Source organism: Aspergillus lentulus, assembly GCF_001445615.1.
Source record: "Aspergillus lentulus DNA, contig: Alt12, strain: IFM 54703, whole genome shotgun sequence".
Taxonomy (NCBI): domain Eukaryota; kingdom Fungi; phylum Ascomycota; class Eurotiomycetes; order Eurotiales; family Aspergillaceae; genus Aspergillus; species Aspergillus lentulus.
Genome location: NW_028322115.1, coordinates 98,017 through 114,513, shown reverse-complemented (window position 1 = coordinate 114,513; position 16,497 = coordinate 98,017). Strand labels below are relative to the sequence as shown.

Genomic DNA, 16,497 nt, shown 5'->3' with positions numbered 1-16,497 from the left:
TCCGGTATCAGCACAGATACGTCTTGAAAGTCCAGCCCATCGTCGTATTGATGTCATTCAGAACGCAGTCGAATATTGGTACTTGGAATTCCTCGGTTGTGTCAGTCATGATGTGTAGCTGCAACTTGGCAGAAATTGATTGATTCGGAGAATTGTGGAGAGCAAAGACAGGTTTCTGTCGTTTGACCAAGTCAAATGCCAGCTATGGCATGCTGGATGACTTTAGATCTTCAAATGACTGTTGGAATAATATTATCAAGCGCCTGGTGGGAGGAGGGGGCGCGGCGTGATATATGTGCAGATACTCTTCCCGATCCGGCATGATCTGATCAATGTTGTACAGGGGAGCGATCCTCGACGCATTCGGAGCCTGCCAACAACTCAGGCAACTCCGCCCTTGCATCTCTTATTAATGCCTATTAATGGACAGACCCTATCCTCCAGCAGTCAACCTTGGACAACACGATCAAAATAAAATTACCAGGCAAATGGCTGCGCACGAGACAGCACTATTCGCTCAGTTCTCCAGGCTGTGTGCCGAGAGGGGTCTATTGCAGGGCTGCGATGATGTGAAAGAGGGCGATCGCCCGGATGGGGTCGCCGACGAGACAACTCTGCGGTAAGTGACTGCTCAATTCCTAAATCAGAGTAGGATTATGGTCGAACCAAACAGGCGCTTTCTGCAGGCCAGACGAATGGACCTCTCGAGCGCCCTCTGCCAGTTTGAAGAAGCAACCCAATTCCGCCGTGAGAAGGACGCGCTCCGCGTATATGACCGGATCAGTGTTGATGATTTTGAAGATACTCGCAAACTGGTAAGGCAATCCGTAGTTCTGCTCATATGTCGCAACTGACGACCTGCCACATAGTATCCGCACTGGACGGGTCGTCGAGGCAACCAGGGATTGCCCATCGTAATGCTTGAAACAGTCCATCTGGACCAAAAGGCGATCGCGCACTGGCGTCAGACACGAGAGCTGTCGGGTCAGAGCAGTTCACCCGACGTGGCGCAGCGAGCTCTCGCGCACTTCGATTATCTGACTCGGTTTGTCTTTCCGCTATGTTCCGCATTGCGAGATCGATCACTGCCATCGCAGCCGGTCACCAAGGCGATCTACCTGGTCGACGGATCGTCTCTCTGTCTGCGCCAGGCCTGGAATCTCCGAGATTTTTCACAGGAAATTAGCGGGATCTTAGCCACTTGCTATCCAGAGACAATCGATCGGATATTCGTAAGTGAGAAAGACAGGGGACCATGAGCCTTCTGACTGACTTGCGTACAGCTCTGCAATTCTCCGTCGTACTTCGCCAAGATCTGCAATATCCTGAAGAAGTTTATCGACCCGGTGACTGCGGAGAAGATTGTCCCGTTAGACTCAGCGGATGTCTATGGCACCCTCCACAAGTACATCCATCATGACGATATTCCTGTCCAGTTTGGGGGCGCATTCGAGTATACCCACGGGATGCTGCCAGACTTGTGTCCTGTTACTCGTCAAACGTTACGCTGGTCCCCTCAATTCAATGGGACGTTGCCTGCAGGCCCGATCAAGTGGACAGAGCATGCTCGTGGCCAGATAAAAGCAGTGGCTACTGGAACGGTTGATGGGGTAGAGAGGGGATTGGAGGTTGTCACGTTGGACATTGGGGAAGAGAAATGAGAGCATTCAAAAGGCTTTTCTATATCTACTTGATAGTAAGGATATCATTGACAATCTTATCAAACTTCGCTTTCATCCAACACGTAAAACTCCAGTTCCGCAATCATAGTCTTTGCAGGAATGGTGATAGCGATGGGGAATCCACCGTAGTCCGGGTCTTCGTTGGGCATGATGGCAAACTGGCCGCTGCGGGTTTCGTCTCCATTGAGCACGCGCCGAGTTCTCAGCTCCCCGGCCTCCTTGTTCACCACGACCTTCTCTTCGAATCGGAGGATCCCTGTGTATGCAGCGGTCGGAGACAAGGAGGTTGCGCGGACCTGGAATCCCCATCCAATCAAGAGGAATTTGCCTTCTCCACGATGGATAACCATGCCACAGCCTGGACCTGGCTTGCCCAGGACGAAAGCGCGCTCGATGGTAATCTCATAACCCCCGTATTGCCGTGTGACCGGTTTGGAGTGATCGGTGCCGTCGGCCGCCAGCTCGTCGAAAAAGAATCCCACCGATGATCCAGGGCGTTGCTGTGCCTCCAGCACTATCTGAGAGACGGATTCCAGTAAGGCATAATGCTTGATGTATGGATTTGCTTCTGGCTCCAAGGTATCGAGAGCAAACGGAGAAACACCGAGGGCCTGGTAAGAGCCAATTGCGGCCCAGCTGCGGCGTGCCCCATACTCGTCTCGGCGTTGTTCGGGAATGAACAAGGGCTGGCCGCGATGGCAGTACTTGGAACAGCATCTTTCATAATCATTGAGATAGATATCGGGGGTGAAAAAGTCCACAGATGGCGCAAAACGCTGCCAGATGTCCAGGACGCTTGGTATGCAGCCCCCAGAGGGATAATCACCCGGCATGCCGCCGCCCCCAACGATAACCGGGACGTCATTATCGCTGTCTTCTCCGGCATAGTTTTGCCACGCGTTTGTGTACAGCGGGAGCGGATACTCTTCTCGGCCTGCTGCGGCGACCTGGTTGACATATAAGGCGTAGTGGTAGGCCATGAAGAGCTCGTCGGTGTGTGGCCCTTTGCCAAACACTCCCGCCCACGACCCTTGACGGTTGGTCTGGGCTTTAAAGCGAACCAAGTTGCGTTTGAGGTCCCGATGAAGAGAGTCCCACTCGTTGGAGAGGAAGTTGACGAGATCATCGGGAACTGGTTTGGAGAATCGCTCTTCTGCTGCGGCAGAGCCATCGCGAGAGTCACCCAGTAAGCCAGTTTCGTTCTCGACCTGGACCATGATGACGGTTGAGTGATCTCGGTCAAATTCCTTCAGGTGGCGCATCAACTGCTTAAAGGCCCTGGCGTCGCACTTCTGAGCTTCCTCGTGAAATACTGACAGGATCTCGGTAGTCTGTAGGACACCTCCTGCCTTTCGCAATTTCATCCGGGGGAAGCGTTTGGGGTTCGTCTTGACCCACGCGGGAGCGTACGTTGACATTCCTGTAGGCGATTATTAGCTTTTTCATCGAACTGCAGGGCATATCTATCGACTGGTGGAAGGCTACCATTTTTGTACGAGCCGAACCACAGCAATACAAGATGAAATCTGTGCTTGCGCGCTCCCAGAATGATCTTGTCCAGTTCCTTGAAGTCGAATTGGCCTTCTACGGGCTCAATCATTTCCCAAGTGACGCATCCTAGCACAGTGTTGACATGAGACGCTACCAGATTTGGCCAGACTGTATCCATATGCTCGGCCGAGGTAAGCGACGAATTCTGCAGCTCTGCACCCAATATCAGGAATGGGCGACCGTTAACGATCAGCTGCTTTCCACCTTCGATGGAGCGGAGATGAGGGATCTCGACGTTTTGTGAAGCCATGGTGGAAGAGCAACAGGATGTCAAAGGTCACTTGGCTAGGTATGATGGCGATTACGAGGTTCGAGATTACGAGGTTCGAGGTCGATTGAAGGGCGGCTTGGGGCTTAAGAACAACATCTTTATATCTCATCTAGGCCACAGTCCCTGGACCTCCCACCGGGAAAGCACTGCAAAAGGCACCGACTGGTTCAGTTCGTGTCTCACAGTTGATGCCAGGTTTGGCAATTCTCCATTGGGTGATATCACATGGGAGGGCACTGCGTTTTGCGGAACACATTTCCTGGCCCTCTCCAAAGGCTGCGAGGGGTCGAGGGGACGAGGCCCCTCTGGTTCTCATGCTTCAATTCCGGCTAAATACGGTAGTATCGACCGAATCTGGGCATTTGCGGGGTTTCGCCATTGAATTGTCCCTATTGGTCAGTGTGAAGCTCAGTCTCAAAATCCAACCACTAGGAGTATCCGTAAACATGGTGTATTCCAGAGGACCCAGACCGCCGGATCGCTTTATCCACTATGGATCGATCAGTCGATCAGACGATCATCTGGATACCTTCTCCCCAGATTTTCAAATACTTGTGCTCTACAGTACCACAATAATGGGTATCACGAGTCGCTCCTGAGCGGCTTAAGACCACGACACCCTGCCAAGTCTGTGCGTGGCCAACTACGTACTTATAGGGTCGGTTCTATACATGTGGACCCAAATAAGACTTCAGCAATCCTACCGCATCTATGTTGGGCCCCTTTACGGCAACTGAAATCATAGCGTCCGTGCTTAAGATTTCTCGTGTGTCTCTGGTATCATGATCCTTCCAATGTGGTGAAGAGTGCCAGGCGCTGACTATCCCAGCTCAAATTCGGGTCCATCGTTGCACCTTGGACTATTTTTGGGATGGTCAAATATACCTCAGCGGGATCATGGGGAAGTGGTTGAAGGCAAGTGGCCATGCCAGGCATTCAAATCGTCAGTATCTTGCTCTTTCCCAAAGGCGCTCGCTGGTTCTGCGACAAAGACCGAAGAATAGGCCTTCAAACACACTGTTCAGGGTGAGTAGAGCATACCATCGCTGGACGTCCTGGGCTCACATTAAAATCAATATCATGCCAATATGGATCAGTCAGTTGACTTCTACGGTTGCGAATACCTTTCCATTGCATGAAGGAGATGAAAGATACAGTCAGTTTGGGGCAAGAGATTCTCGTTTACGGCGGTGCCTCTTCCCCCAATGATCTGAGAACGGACTTGCCTCTTATTACCTTCACTCCATCTTGAGCTCCAGTGGAATCGTATCCTCTTACGTCCAGGCCGTCATCACCGGCGAAGGTGTGGTCGTTTCTCGTTGCCATCGGGCTGTCGTCCTCCCCAGTGTGTGATTTTTTAGGCGATTGAAGCTCTTCCGGATCGCCGCAGTGGGATTCCTGGTCACTTTCAGCATCTGGATCGGGTATGAACCGTGGCGAAGATCCAACCACGAGTATTAACATAGCCTCAGATGCTCCACTGCTTACGCCGAGAGTGCTGATTCCAGGGCCCGAAGCGCGGTAATTGCCATGCTTTTTCAGTTTCATCGGTTCGTAGGTTCGCACGGCCCGGGCTGACTGGCGCCTCCTGCCCAGAGATCCTGGCCCTCAACGTTCTAGCCAAGCTGTTTGCAGCAAATTTCGCTCCGACCGTGGATATTGTTGTGAGATCATCATCGATCGCAATTTTAACCAATTTTAGCTGCCGCGGAAAAGTTGGTACTCCCTGCGGTATGTTCGGATGGTTGGAACCTTTCGTCGCTTTTGAGAACCCAGACCACTAGGGGTTTATTTTTAAGTTACCGAGCCACCAAAAAGGGATGCTGAAGAGGATCGAACTCGGCAATGGGCAATTCCCAAAGCGCGTCTTGAGAGAATGGATGGGATAATGTGAAGTTTCCGATGGAGGAGGTCCAACGTTGACTGCAAAATGTAGCCACCTTTATGGTGTGTATGCATTGTCATGGTCATATGAAGTGTAATTGCACCCTTCTCAGAGAAAACATTGTTTGATATACATTTTTTGATAGAGATGGACATGTGGAGATGAGTTGTTGATCGAGACTGAGCGACTCTTTAGAGTCACCTGACCGCTATCACGTGGACAGTCTCTTTTGGCCCGATTCCCCAGGCCCAAAAATGACGGGCCTACACCTCACCCTCTGATGTTTCTCTTGATCGCCTGACATTATTCTGAGAAACGATAATTATCTGCCATGGAACTTTTGGTTCCTCAAAGTCCCTGGTCTGGAGAGAGGTTGCGTCCTGGTTTGGGGGTCGTATTAGTAGGTAGCTTCACAGATATATATCTGCACTGATTCCATCACCACGATGCGTCCAAGACAGTCCGACTCCTATATATGATACTCTTCAAGGACTCACAGGTTTATCCAAGTTATATTGACTCAGAATTGTACATACCCCATGGACCGAAATGGAACGTGTTGATAAATCCAGAGTCGAACGAAGCTCGGTCTACACGGTTACAACGCGTCCCGAAATGCCTCGGCAACCCCGCATAAACACCAGATACATAAATAGCCATCGTTATCCGTCTCACATCAATCACGGCATTTTCATCAATTGCAAACCAAAAGAAATCTACATTCTTCCTCAAAACAACAATGTCCGGACCCGGAGCTGGTTACGAATTTCCCCCCCAGGAAGTCTCCTGGCTCAAGCGGGATGTGTTGCTCTTTGCCAACAGCGTCGGGGCAACCGCCGACGAACTGCACTTTCTCTACGTATGAAGACCCTCTGCCGTTGCGACACTCAGGCCCATCATTAACAATTCGAATAGGAGCTGCATCCCAATTTTGCTGTCTTTCCGACTTATCCGATTATCCTGTGTAAGTTCCGCCGACAGAGGGAGAACGCTGCATGATGAATTTGGCTGACGTGTCTTGCAACATAGCATTCAAGCTCACAGACTCCGAGGTGACCGACTTCTATGCTCGTCAGAAAGCCAATCCAGTTCCTGGTGTCCCCAAATTCGACCCCAGACGGTCGGTCGATGGCCAGCGCAAATTGACCGTCCTCAAGCCCCTACCACCGACTAGTGCCGGAAAGCAGTTTGAATTGCGCAACAAGGTCATCGGGGTCTACGACAAGGGCAAGGCTGGTTCAGTGATGGAGACAGAACAAACCATCGTGGACAAATCAACGGGGGAGATCTACACCAAGATAGTGAGCAGTGGGTTCTTTGTCGGGCAGGGTAATTGGGGAGGTCCCAAGGGTCAGTTGCTTGCCTCCTTTTTCCATCTAGAATTGCAAGGCGTTAACTTGTTTTCTAGGCCCTAGTACTCCCAACTATCCTCCCCCAGAAGGCCGTAAACCCGATGCCACGCATGAAGTGCAAACCACACCCGAAACTCCGCTTCTGTATCGGTAAGTCGTCGCAACGCGTGCGCTGGTCGATGGGAACTTGACTAACCAGTCCTCCTTAAAGTCTGAACGGCGACTATAACCCCCTGCATGCAACACCCGAGCCAGGACAGCAGATGGGCTTTGGAGGCACCATTATCCACGGTCTCTTCAGCTGGAACAGTGCTGCGCATGCCATTCTCAAGGCGTTTGGTGGCAGCAACCCCAACAACTTTCGTGAATTCCAGGCCCGGTTTGCATCTCCGGTTAGGCCAGGTGACCGTCTCACCACGGAAATGTGGAAGGTCGGCGGTGCCACAGATGGGTTCGAAGAGATCCGATTTGTGACCAAGAATGACAAGGGCAAGGTCGTCCTGAGCAACGGTCGGGCTCTGATTAAAGTAGCCAAGTCGGGATCGAAATTGTAAGATTCTAGAGTTAAGAGCACACCAAAGTACAATGTCTACCAAGATGCTCGTGCACATCTCGACTGATTAAGATTATGGCTGAAGGTAGTTTGACATACAACAGTCCTCAACAGCAACGCTCCGACAAGAACAGGGCAATGTATATACATCAGTGAGAGAATATCTACGCAGCATCAGCAATAATGACGTCGGCCGCCTTTTCGCTGATCATATAAATGGGAAGCGCGATGTACCACCCCGGGATCTTGGGGAACACCGAAGCATCCACGACGCGCAGGCCATCCACACCACGCACTCGAAAGTCCGAGTCAAGGACAGCGTTTGGATCCTCGTCGGCCCCAATGGCGGCGGTACAGCAGGCATGATGACCCCAGGCCTCCCGCTTGATAAAGTCCTTCAGGTCCGCCTCGGAGGTCACGTTGGGCCCGGGCCATACTTCTTCAAATTTGCCGTCCAAAGGCACCAGATCATTGAAGATCTTGCGGGAAAACACCATGGACTCATAGACAGCCTGAAGGTCCTTCTCGTCTGCGCCGTTCTCCGTCACGCCGCTATCGAAGGAGTTGAAGTTGATGATCGGGGTATCTCTAGGGTCCGTCGAGCGCAGTTCCACCGTGCCGGCATTGTTCCGGCTCTGGGCCTTCAGGGTAATCCAGGTCCAGTGTTGCGCATCCTTCAGGCCCTCGTACGAGTAGTTGGGATAGTAGCCTGGAAAGTTGACTGGAGCTCCTGAAATGAGAACATCGGGCTTTCCTTCGGCCGTAGATGTCTTACGGACAATAGCGATGGCAATGCCGTTGGTTGTATAGGTACCCTTGTTAACGGCGTTGTTCTTCCACTGGTCCAGGCAGGGATCAGGCATGCTATACATGAAGGTGCACTTGCTTGTGAGGACAAAGTCCGTGGGGGCCTTGCCCACAACGCCGGTCTCATATCGGTCCTGCAGGTTCTTGCCCACGCCAGGCAAGTCCACCAGGGTGCGGATGTTCCACTTGCTCAGCTCTTCCTTGGGCCCAATGCCACTGAGCTTGAGCAGCTGGGGTGTGTTGAAGGTGCCTGCCGAAAGGATCACCTCCTTGGCAGCGTTGACACTGCCAGGAGTTCCTGCGGATGCTTTGCTTGCACGGGGATCGGCGCGGTACAGGCTCTGGCCCCGGAGATAGTCGACACCGATGGCCCTGGGTCTCTCACCGGTTGTATCAAAACGAACATTTGTTACCAGTGTATTCAACTGGATGTCCAGGTGGTATTTGCGAGAGCCGTCCTTGTTGACACTGTTGACTGTCTTCATGAGAAAGTCACGAGGACCAGTGCGTTTGTACTCGGGTACGTCTACCGCGATGGGGACCTGAAAGAGCCCAGTCTCCTGGTCGCGGGTGGGCAGCGGGTTGTTGAGGTCACGCAGCAGGATCTCCCCCAATCCAGTGACGGTCGTGATGATCATACCCAGCAGAGACTTTCCCACTGCGGTGGCTGCCGCAATGACCAAGGACAACAGCTTCTGATCCTCCAGTACTAGGGTCAATTGGGTCAGACTGGTGGTCAGCCAACCGTCGAAACCATGACCTGTCAGGCTGCTGGGAAGGTATCGGTTGCGCTCGAGGCGTGTAAAGTAGCCGCGCATCTTACGAGGGTCCCAGGAGTCATTGCCAGTAAGCGTGGCGAGATCTTGCCAGTCGCTCTCATACGGGTAGATGGTGCTACCAGAGTCAGCATACAGCTAGGAAATCTCATGCAATTAAGGAGACTCACATCATGGCGTTGTGCGCTGAGCAACCACCCAGTGTGCCTGCACGTGGATACAATATGCCCAGGGGTTCCGAGTTCGCTGGAGGATTCTGACCCACATACAACTCCCCGGCAGGAGTCCGGTAGGTCATCTTGGAGTCTTGCTTCTGACGCTCGAGATCCGAGTAGTGATTCACAAAATAGTCCCATCTCATCGGCTCATACTCGGTTGATTGCAGCTGAAGAGCGGGAACTTGCTGTTGGAAAGCATCTCCTTGATCATCTCCGGCATCGAGCAACAGCACCTTGAACCCGGCAATTGCCAGCCGGGCCGCCAGAGGGCCTCCGCCAGGTCCAGAGCCGACAACGATATAGTCATACTCTGCGGTCCCATTGGTCGCTCGTGGAGCATTGTATGTTGACCGAGCCTGGGGTACGTGATACGCTTGGTGGCTTGCATCATGACCACTAAAAGCATAGAATGAGAGTGTCAGCATTTGTCAATTTGGACGACCAGAATCAGGCTGCGTACCTGACCAAAGTCCCGAAGAGGAGGGTACATATTGAGAAGCCCTTGTTGATGTGCATGTTAGGCCACTGACTTTGTGCTCAAGGGACTTGCGATGCTGCCGGACAAAGAGACCCTAACAAGGAGCACAGCACTGATTCCAGACGAGTTTATATCTGCAGAACATCAGAAGCAGAGTCTCCTGAATTGCAGCTGTCGCAACGTTTTCCATCACGCAGCCAACGTGAGCACTGATCGACATTCGCAAACGGACGGTCGATGGCCCGCTGTTTCTCGTTTTAGCGATGGCACTGAGGTTTCGGGTTATCTGGCGCACATAGGCGTACCTGACTAGGAGCAATAATACGAACGGACTGGCTCGAGCTCGAGAATATTCAAGCCTCCTGCACCGGCCTGGACCCAAAGGACACTAGACCCAGTCTGCGTGACTAAAATTCGTCCGCGTGTCCCCTAGTCGACCGACAATGGTAATGCTCCCCGGACGGGATGTTTTACGCGAAGAACCCGATTGGGTTGACAAAACAAGCCACGATGCGCATAGTGTATCCTTAGCAGAGAGAGAGTCATTCGTCGGATCAACTCTTCTCAATCCATGTTCCTGTTGCTATTTTCCTGTTGCTATTGTCGTTATACAATGTCCAAGTGTGTGAATCATTCCCCAGTCCATGACATCGCTGTCAGACGTATCTGGAGTGATCATTACCCGAAGCATCAAGTAGGTACTTCCCGCACCTAACCGACAATATTCATATTAGGTACTGTCGGATCCTCTCCGCAGAGGGTCTAGCTTTGGACGATCATTCATTTCCCCGACCCCTTGCCCACCAAGAGAGCCCATACCTTGTGGAGTCGAGAGAGTACTGTTGTGGAGCATTCAGAAAGGTGGCGCTCAACAAAGTTCGCGCCGTTTTGACGAACGTTTTTAGACTTAGCGGGCTGTCAGTGCCTAACCTAAACGACAACTGACGGCGCGCTTTGTAATACAAGGCTTTTTCCGCGAGACAATCGGCAGTCCCACTTTCTACTAATGGCAGACATGCCGTCGTGTCGCTTACTGAATGGGGAATTTTGCCCAACGTGTCATATTGCAACTAGCGTATCTCACCTCGAGGCCATGCCTAAGTGCCGTTTTGCTGCTTTCCGTTGGCGAGTTGAGAAATTCAGGGTGACTGAGACATTGCTGCTGTTTGAGCTTCATTGCAACGGGATGTATAGTCTATGGCAGTGCGCAACGTAGATTATCGACAAGAAGCCAGTGGATACTACCGTTCTAATTTGATTAATATCCGACGCTGATTATTATGAAAATACTGGTGTTTTGTAGGTAAAACAGAGCCGACGCTGACGTCAATGGAGTCTTGCGAAATCGAACCCCTTGGAATATAAGAACGATATGTCTTAACAAAGGGAAAGAATGAATGTAAACAAGACAATGTCTGGGTCATGCTGGACGACCGGCGTCTCTTGGGGGATGTTCCAAGTCCACCAACGGCACAAACTTTCCTTCTGACCAACCACTGAGGCTCGAACGATTGAGAATATTCCCCTCTCCTTTGGAAGCAGCTCTCCCCGACCGAGTCCCGCTCTGCTTGGAAGCTGCGCGAGTAGTGTCTCCAAACAGGGTCGGACATAGACGACGCATTAAGGCACGAATGGCCGGCAGACAGGCGCAAATGATGCCCACATGGACCTCGATCGTACTCCAGTACCCGATCTCGACATAGTCCCCTGTGGCACAGAACAATTGTCAGACAGATACCGTGCAGTTCACTGTCCTAGGATTGGACTTACAGGTAAGATTATTGGTCGCGGCAAAATGGATGAGTGAGTTGAGTCGGAGGATACTGACCAAAGTGACACTGTACGACATCAGCTGCGAGAAGAAAACGTATGCAAGCAGAAGACTTACAAGACTCCTAAGCTGAACATGGACATGACAAAAAGCTTCTTTCGCAGTGAGAGGTTAAGCCGATACAGCTCGCGCAGTGGCAGGGCCATAACAATCAAATCCAGAACCATGTTGATGGCCGCTGCAGACCAGCCTTGCGCATTGATGTTGTTGCACGAGTAGTGGCCTTCCCCGTCCCAGTGCAGCCAGGCGCCCTTGATGGGCCTGCATTGGAAGACCGAGATTAGGACGAAAACAATCAGGTAGCCCGCATTCAGTCCGATTACGACATATGTCGTGATTCGAAAAGGACGCGCGGGAAACACACGCAGGTAGAAGAGACAGATGGAGATCTTGGTCAGAGGGATGATACTGAGATAGAGTAGTTCGTCGTAGAAGTAGATCTTGTGATTCTGTCAATATCAACCCGGTGCCACTGTCATCTGAGGACACTCACATAGAGGATATGCGTGATGTTGTCTGGCGGCACTGTCCAGAGGTCTTTTCCCAGACCCGAATCGGCCACTGCGATGTCAGTCAGTATATACACAGTACTGTTGAAAAGGCGAACCAAGGGTTACACACAAACAACCGACAAGGCAGAAAGAGGGATGACCAGTGACTGAGCGAATTAGCTTGACTCAACTGCGCAAAGCCAAAGTTTCTCACCATCGTTACGATCATTGCTAAATCATCCATTCCAAATTGACCACCACAGCATGGAAGCCTCGCGATCATGCGCAAAAAAAAAGCAACCAGTGCCAAAACGCCTCCAGCAACCCCGGCAATGGAGACTACACGGGTTCGGTCTCGAATCGGCAGTCCACAAGCTGATGAAGTCACATTCTTCGTAGCTGATCCAGTCAGTCATTAGGACGCTCAGAGCCTACAGACATGGTCTTACCTAGAGATTCGCGAATGGTACAGTTTGCTTGGACACATATCTCAAGTGTGCCGGTAAAGACTGGATCGGTACACATACACGTTTGGTTTGTGAGGGTGCAGGGAGAATGGGGGATCGTCGACACCATGCATTGCAACTAGATATATCAGCATGCTCCCTCCAAAGCCGACGACATACCGCTGTTAACGTACTGCGCACGAGGGCAAAGCTGCCGCCAGCTTCTCCATGTTGTTGGCCGTAACATAGCCAGCCCACGAAAGAAGGACAAGGAGAATCCCGAGCACCTTCATTCTGCCGAATGCGTATGTTTGGGATAAACACCTGGATGTGGATCGAACAACATGCGAGCCTTCCAGCTACAGCGAGATGAAAGAGAGAACCCCAAACATAAAGCGAACCTCCTTAATGCATTCCCACGGTGACTCCTACCGGCAAGTGTCGCGAGCATGAAGCGGTTACAGCCCGACAACCACAAAGCCGGAAAGGTATGATCACCCCGCGATTTCTTTCGAGCCTGCTCCTATGCAGCACACTAGTTCGGCATATCGCCGGGGCTTTGCTATGCAGCGAGTCGTAACAGATTGTCCAAACCCCCTGTTGACTAAAAGCATTTGCAAAAGCTCCGGTGGATGCGATGATTGGGCGTCTCACCTGCTGATCTGGAAGTTCTGGATTCCCCCTATACGCCGCAGAACCTTTGGCCTTGCAAAGCAGTGGATATATGACAGTTTCTGCCTACACAGTCCTGTGGAACCGTGGCGTTACACGACATGAACTTTAAGCGAAGCACAGACTAGCTTTTCCGTGTTATCAAAGGGGTAAGCACTGAACCGACACGGGCCATTGTATCTTGCCCCTTTTGGCTTCCACCTTTCAGATATCTGAATTATCAGGACCCCAACTTGAAGACAAGCAATAAACTATTACCTAATGGAGTCGAGTCAGGTTCGACTGCTTGTTGACTTATGTACTATTACGATCGACACCGTGCATGGCAGCTACTCCAGAGCGGTGCTACTTCAGAGTATTCACTGTGGGCTTCTTCCAGCTCACCTGGGAAGCTAGTTTACTCAGGTCCTATCCAGCATTTGAGGCCTGACCGATTCAAGCATTTTGATGTTTGTCTTAATCGGAATTCGAGGGGCATGCGAATACCAGGTCTATTGCTAGCAAGCTTGTTACAGATAAAGACATCTCCGCATCATATACACTTTCGCGAAAGAATGGTCATGCCATGCAGATGTCCTAAATCCAAAGCTCTGCTTAAAGCCCTACTTCATACGACGTAATCTTTGCCAGTGTGGTACTTGTGCCGCAGCTTCGATAGCAAGCCGTTCTGGAGACCACCAAGCCGTCCACTGCCAATACTAAATTCTTTTCCGTGCTGTCGTTTCTTGCCAAAAGTCATGATTGGTTCGTCTGCTTCTTGCTAGAAGCCACAATGGAGCCCAAATGCATGCAGCTAAGCCTAGGCGCTGGGTTCGCTCGTGTTCGGTGCGGGCTTACTTCGGAATTCAGGACACCCCTTTGTGGAAGGTATCTATGTGCGGATCTTCGACAGCAACCTAAGCGACGAGGGTTAGTTTTTTAAACGGGTCTGATCGACGTTGGCCGGTTGCTGTAGCGGGATATCTGAGACGCCCGCTGGTGGGACTACGGCCGCTTTAGGTAAAGGCAAATGATACTAAAGCTGAACCAGGCTGTTTCTTGTGACCAGAATGGAAAATGCGGCCCTCCAGAGTAAATAGGGTTCAAGGAAGAGGCTTCCGGGGGTGGGTTCCTTGTCTGTTGGGGTTCTAGTCTTCCAGAGCTACGGTGTCCGATTACCGTGTTGAAATTGGCATGAGACCCGCCTGTCATTTTAGACTATGAACTTATTCAATTTGCCCTTGCGTGGCTATAATTTTCCGATGACCCTATGTCCCAAGGATCCTTATTATTTTAACTCATAATGTAATTAGTCGATTGGCACATGGAGCCCTGTACGCTTAAATGACGACCCCCTGTTTTGGGTTCTTGCTAGTTGCTACTTTTTTCATATCATTTAGAACCATGATGGTCAGACTTGCCGTGTAGCTGAATTAGGAACTCAGTGCGAGCACTTCATGTTCCGATCGACTCAGGGGAAGGTGATTAGTAAAGGGTAGAGTGATCGCCGTCGCAAATACTGAACCTCTAGGAGCATACCCTCGGGTATGCCACTGAATTCGAACCATTGCGTTGCTAATCGTCTATTTGTATAGAGACAATTCCAGATTCCTCGACGAGAGTTTCCCAGCCGGTGCTTTACTGTCACTTTTCCTGGCAAGCTTTTTCTCTTGACGCTGCTATTACTCCTTGTGGCCGCGAGACCTATCTTCCAGGATGAAAGCGATTGTTTCCTTGGCCATTCTGGGGCTGGGTTCCCTGGTCTCAGGCTTTCCTGATCGTATGGGTGGATCTGCTCATACGAACTGCCCATACGCCGCGCTGAAGGGGCGAGAAGATCCAGAGCTGGGAAGGCGATTCCTGTTCGACGCGATGTCCAAGCCCATTGATGGTATATTCTGTTCTTATCCCCGTTGGACTGGGGGGTGTGAAAATGGCCCTAATAGAGCAACAGTGACCGGCGCACACGCGTTCCAGCCCCCGAAGGAAGGGGACCAACGGGGTCCTTGTCCTGCGTTGAATGCACTGGCGAATCACGGTTATATCCCTCGCAGCGGTGTTGTGTCGGTACGTGGTCCTTTCCGATAGAGAAGCTTTGGCCCTGACATAAGGCAGTTCGCGGAGGTTATCGCCGCCATCAACAAGGGTAAGGATATCCAAGTGACATCTGTTGCTTGGGCCTAGGCCGTTGACCTTTACAGTGTATGGAATGGGGGTGGACCTGGCCACCGTCCTGGCTCTCATGGGACTCGTGTGGACGGGCAATCCGCTTGCTCTTGTCCCCAGTTTCTCCATCGGAGGGCGCGATCCTGGTGTCAACAATCTGCTGAACAATCTGGGGGGTCTCCTAGGTATGCTCCCAGTTTCACTGCTGACGAATATTCCGCGACTAACCCATTCTAGGTGAGCCCCAGGGCCTTATTGGTTCGCACAACTTTATCGAAGCCGATTCCTCCAACACGCGGGACGATCTGTATGTCACTGGGAACAACTACGCGCTGAACATGGACAAGTTCATGGAATGGTACAACATGTCGACGGACGGGACTTTTGGCATGGATCTGATGGCTGAACGGGCCAAAATTCGCTTTGAGCAGAGCATTCAGACGAACCCGGAATTCTATTACGGGCCAGTGACGGGTCTGATTGCTCGGAATGCTGGTTATATCTTCCCTGGACGAGTGTTCCGCAATCATTCGCGCGAGAACCCCGAGGGTGTCTTGAGTAAGATTTGAATGTCCAGAGGGTGAAATGATCAAAACTGACAAGCAAATAGCCAAGGAGATTGTTCGCAACTTTTACGGCATCTATGAAGAGGAAGGAAATCTGACGTACCGCGAAGGATGGGAAAGGATCCCTGAGAATTGGTACAAGACTCCGTTAGATTATGGCCTGGTGCAGCTCAATATTGACTTGGTGGACTGGGCAATCAAATATCCAGAACTTGCAAGGTGAGTCTCTTGCTCCTGTGGACTCCGTCGCTTCCAACTCTGCTCATCATGAGTCATCTAGTATCGGAGGGAATACCGGCACGGTCAACAGCTTCACCGGGGTGAACTTCGCCGATGTGACAGGAGGGGTCCTGAATCTCACCACCCTCTTGGCGGGAAATAATCTGTTGTGCTTTGTCTTTGAAGTTCTCAAGTTTGCCAGTCCTAATGCTTTGGCTGGACTTTACAAGACCCTGGCAGCCCCGTTGGACTTGATCAACAAGATCATCGCCGTGCCACTCCTGGACATGTCGTGTCCGGCGTTCAAAGACCTGCAGATGGGCGGTAGGCCACTCTGGGATGCCATCAAGGACGATTTCCCGGGTGCCATGAAGAGCGGCGGTGCCCTGTGATGGTAGTTATTTCTTTATCCGCCATACTACTTCAGGGTCACCTTGCATTTTCAGTTTATTGTATACTATGGTGTGCTGTTCCATATATCCGTCAGCTCATAGGTGCGTTAGCCTGAGCCCAATGCTTATTGAATCATAATACACAACTGTTGTCAATAAGGT

At 51.4% G+C, this 16,497-nt stretch overlaps 6 protein-coding genes across 6 annotated transcripts; 3 read left to right on the top strand and 3 right to left on the bottom strand.

The window, feature by feature from the left end:
• Positions 1 to 488: 488 nt before the first annotated feature.
• On the top strand, positions 489 to 1,661 carry ALT_5989 (CRAL-TRIO domain-containing protein; the record flags this gene model as incomplete). The annotated part of the gene is made up of 4 exons (XM_033555767.2): positions 489 to 619; positions 674 to 815; positions 870 to 1,232; positions 1,284 to 1,661. 4 exons carry the CDS (start codon positions 489 to 491, stop codon positions 1,659 to 1,661), a joined length of 1,014 nt encoding a protein of 337 aa, XP_033411658.2.
• Positions 1,662 to 1,720: 59 nt separating this feature from the next.
• Positions 1,721 to 3,483, bottom strand: ALT_5988 (putative beta-galactosidase; the record flags this gene model as incomplete). The annotated part of the gene is made up of 2 exons (XM_033555768.2): positions 1,721 to 3,102; positions 3,168 to 3,483. The coding sequence occupies 2 exons, from the start codon at positions 3,481 to 3,483 to the stop codon at positions 1,721 to 1,723; spliced, it is 1,698 nt and encodes a 565-aa protein (XP_033411659.2).
• A 2,645-nt stretch (positions 3,484 to 6,128) lies between these two features.
• Positions 6,129 to 7,295, top strand: ALT_5987 (putative peroxisomal dehydratase; the record flags this gene model as incomplete). The annotated part of the gene is made up of 5 exons (XM_033555769.2): positions 6,129 to 6,248; positions 6,305 to 6,353; positions 6,419 to 6,739; positions 6,798 to 6,891; positions 6,953 to 7,295. The coding sequence occupies 5 exons, from the start codon at positions 6,129 to 6,131 to the stop codon at positions 7,293 to 7,295; spliced, it is 927 nt and encodes a 308-aa protein (XP_033411660.2).
• A 163-nt stretch (positions 7,296 to 7,458) lies between these two features.
• Positions 7,459 to 9,611, bottom strand: ALT_5986 (GMC family oxidoreductase; the record flags this gene model as incomplete). Its single annotated transcript, XM_033555770.2, has 3 exons — positions 7,459 to 8,995; positions 9,048 to 9,491; positions 9,556 to 9,611. The coding sequence occupies 3 exons, from the start codon at positions 9,609 to 9,611 to the stop codon at positions 7,459 to 7,461; spliced, it is 2,037 nt and encodes a 678-aa protein (XP_033411661.2).
• A 1,382-nt stretch (positions 9,612 to 10,993) lies between these two features.
• ALT_5985 (putative integral membrane protein) lies at positions 10,994 to 12,634 on the bottom strand (the record flags this gene model as incomplete). Its single annotated transcript, XM_033555771.2, has 7 exons — positions 10,994 to 11,280; positions 11,344 to 11,411; positions 11,462 to 11,844; positions 11,898 to 11,965; positions 12,037 to 12,294; positions 12,345 to 12,480; positions 12,536 to 12,634. 7 exons carry the CDS (start codon positions 12,632 to 12,634, stop codon positions 10,994 to 10,996), a joined length of 1,299 nt encoding a protein of 432 aa, XP_033411662.2.
• Positions 12,635 to 14,708: 2,074 nt separating this feature from the next.
• On the top strand, positions 14,709 to 16,335 carry ALT_5984 (peroxidase family protein; the record flags this gene model as incomplete). Its single annotated transcript, XM_033555772.2, has 7 exons — positions 14,709 to 14,883; positions 14,947 to 15,059; positions 15,108 to 15,138; positions 15,194 to 15,343; positions 15,396 to 15,716; positions 15,769 to 15,943; positions 16,005 to 16,335. The coding sequence occupies 7 exons, from the start codon at positions 14,709 to 14,711 to the stop codon at positions 16,333 to 16,335; spliced, it is 1,296 nt and encodes a 431-aa protein (XP_033411663.2).
• Positions 16,336 to 16,497: the final 162 nt, after the last annotated feature.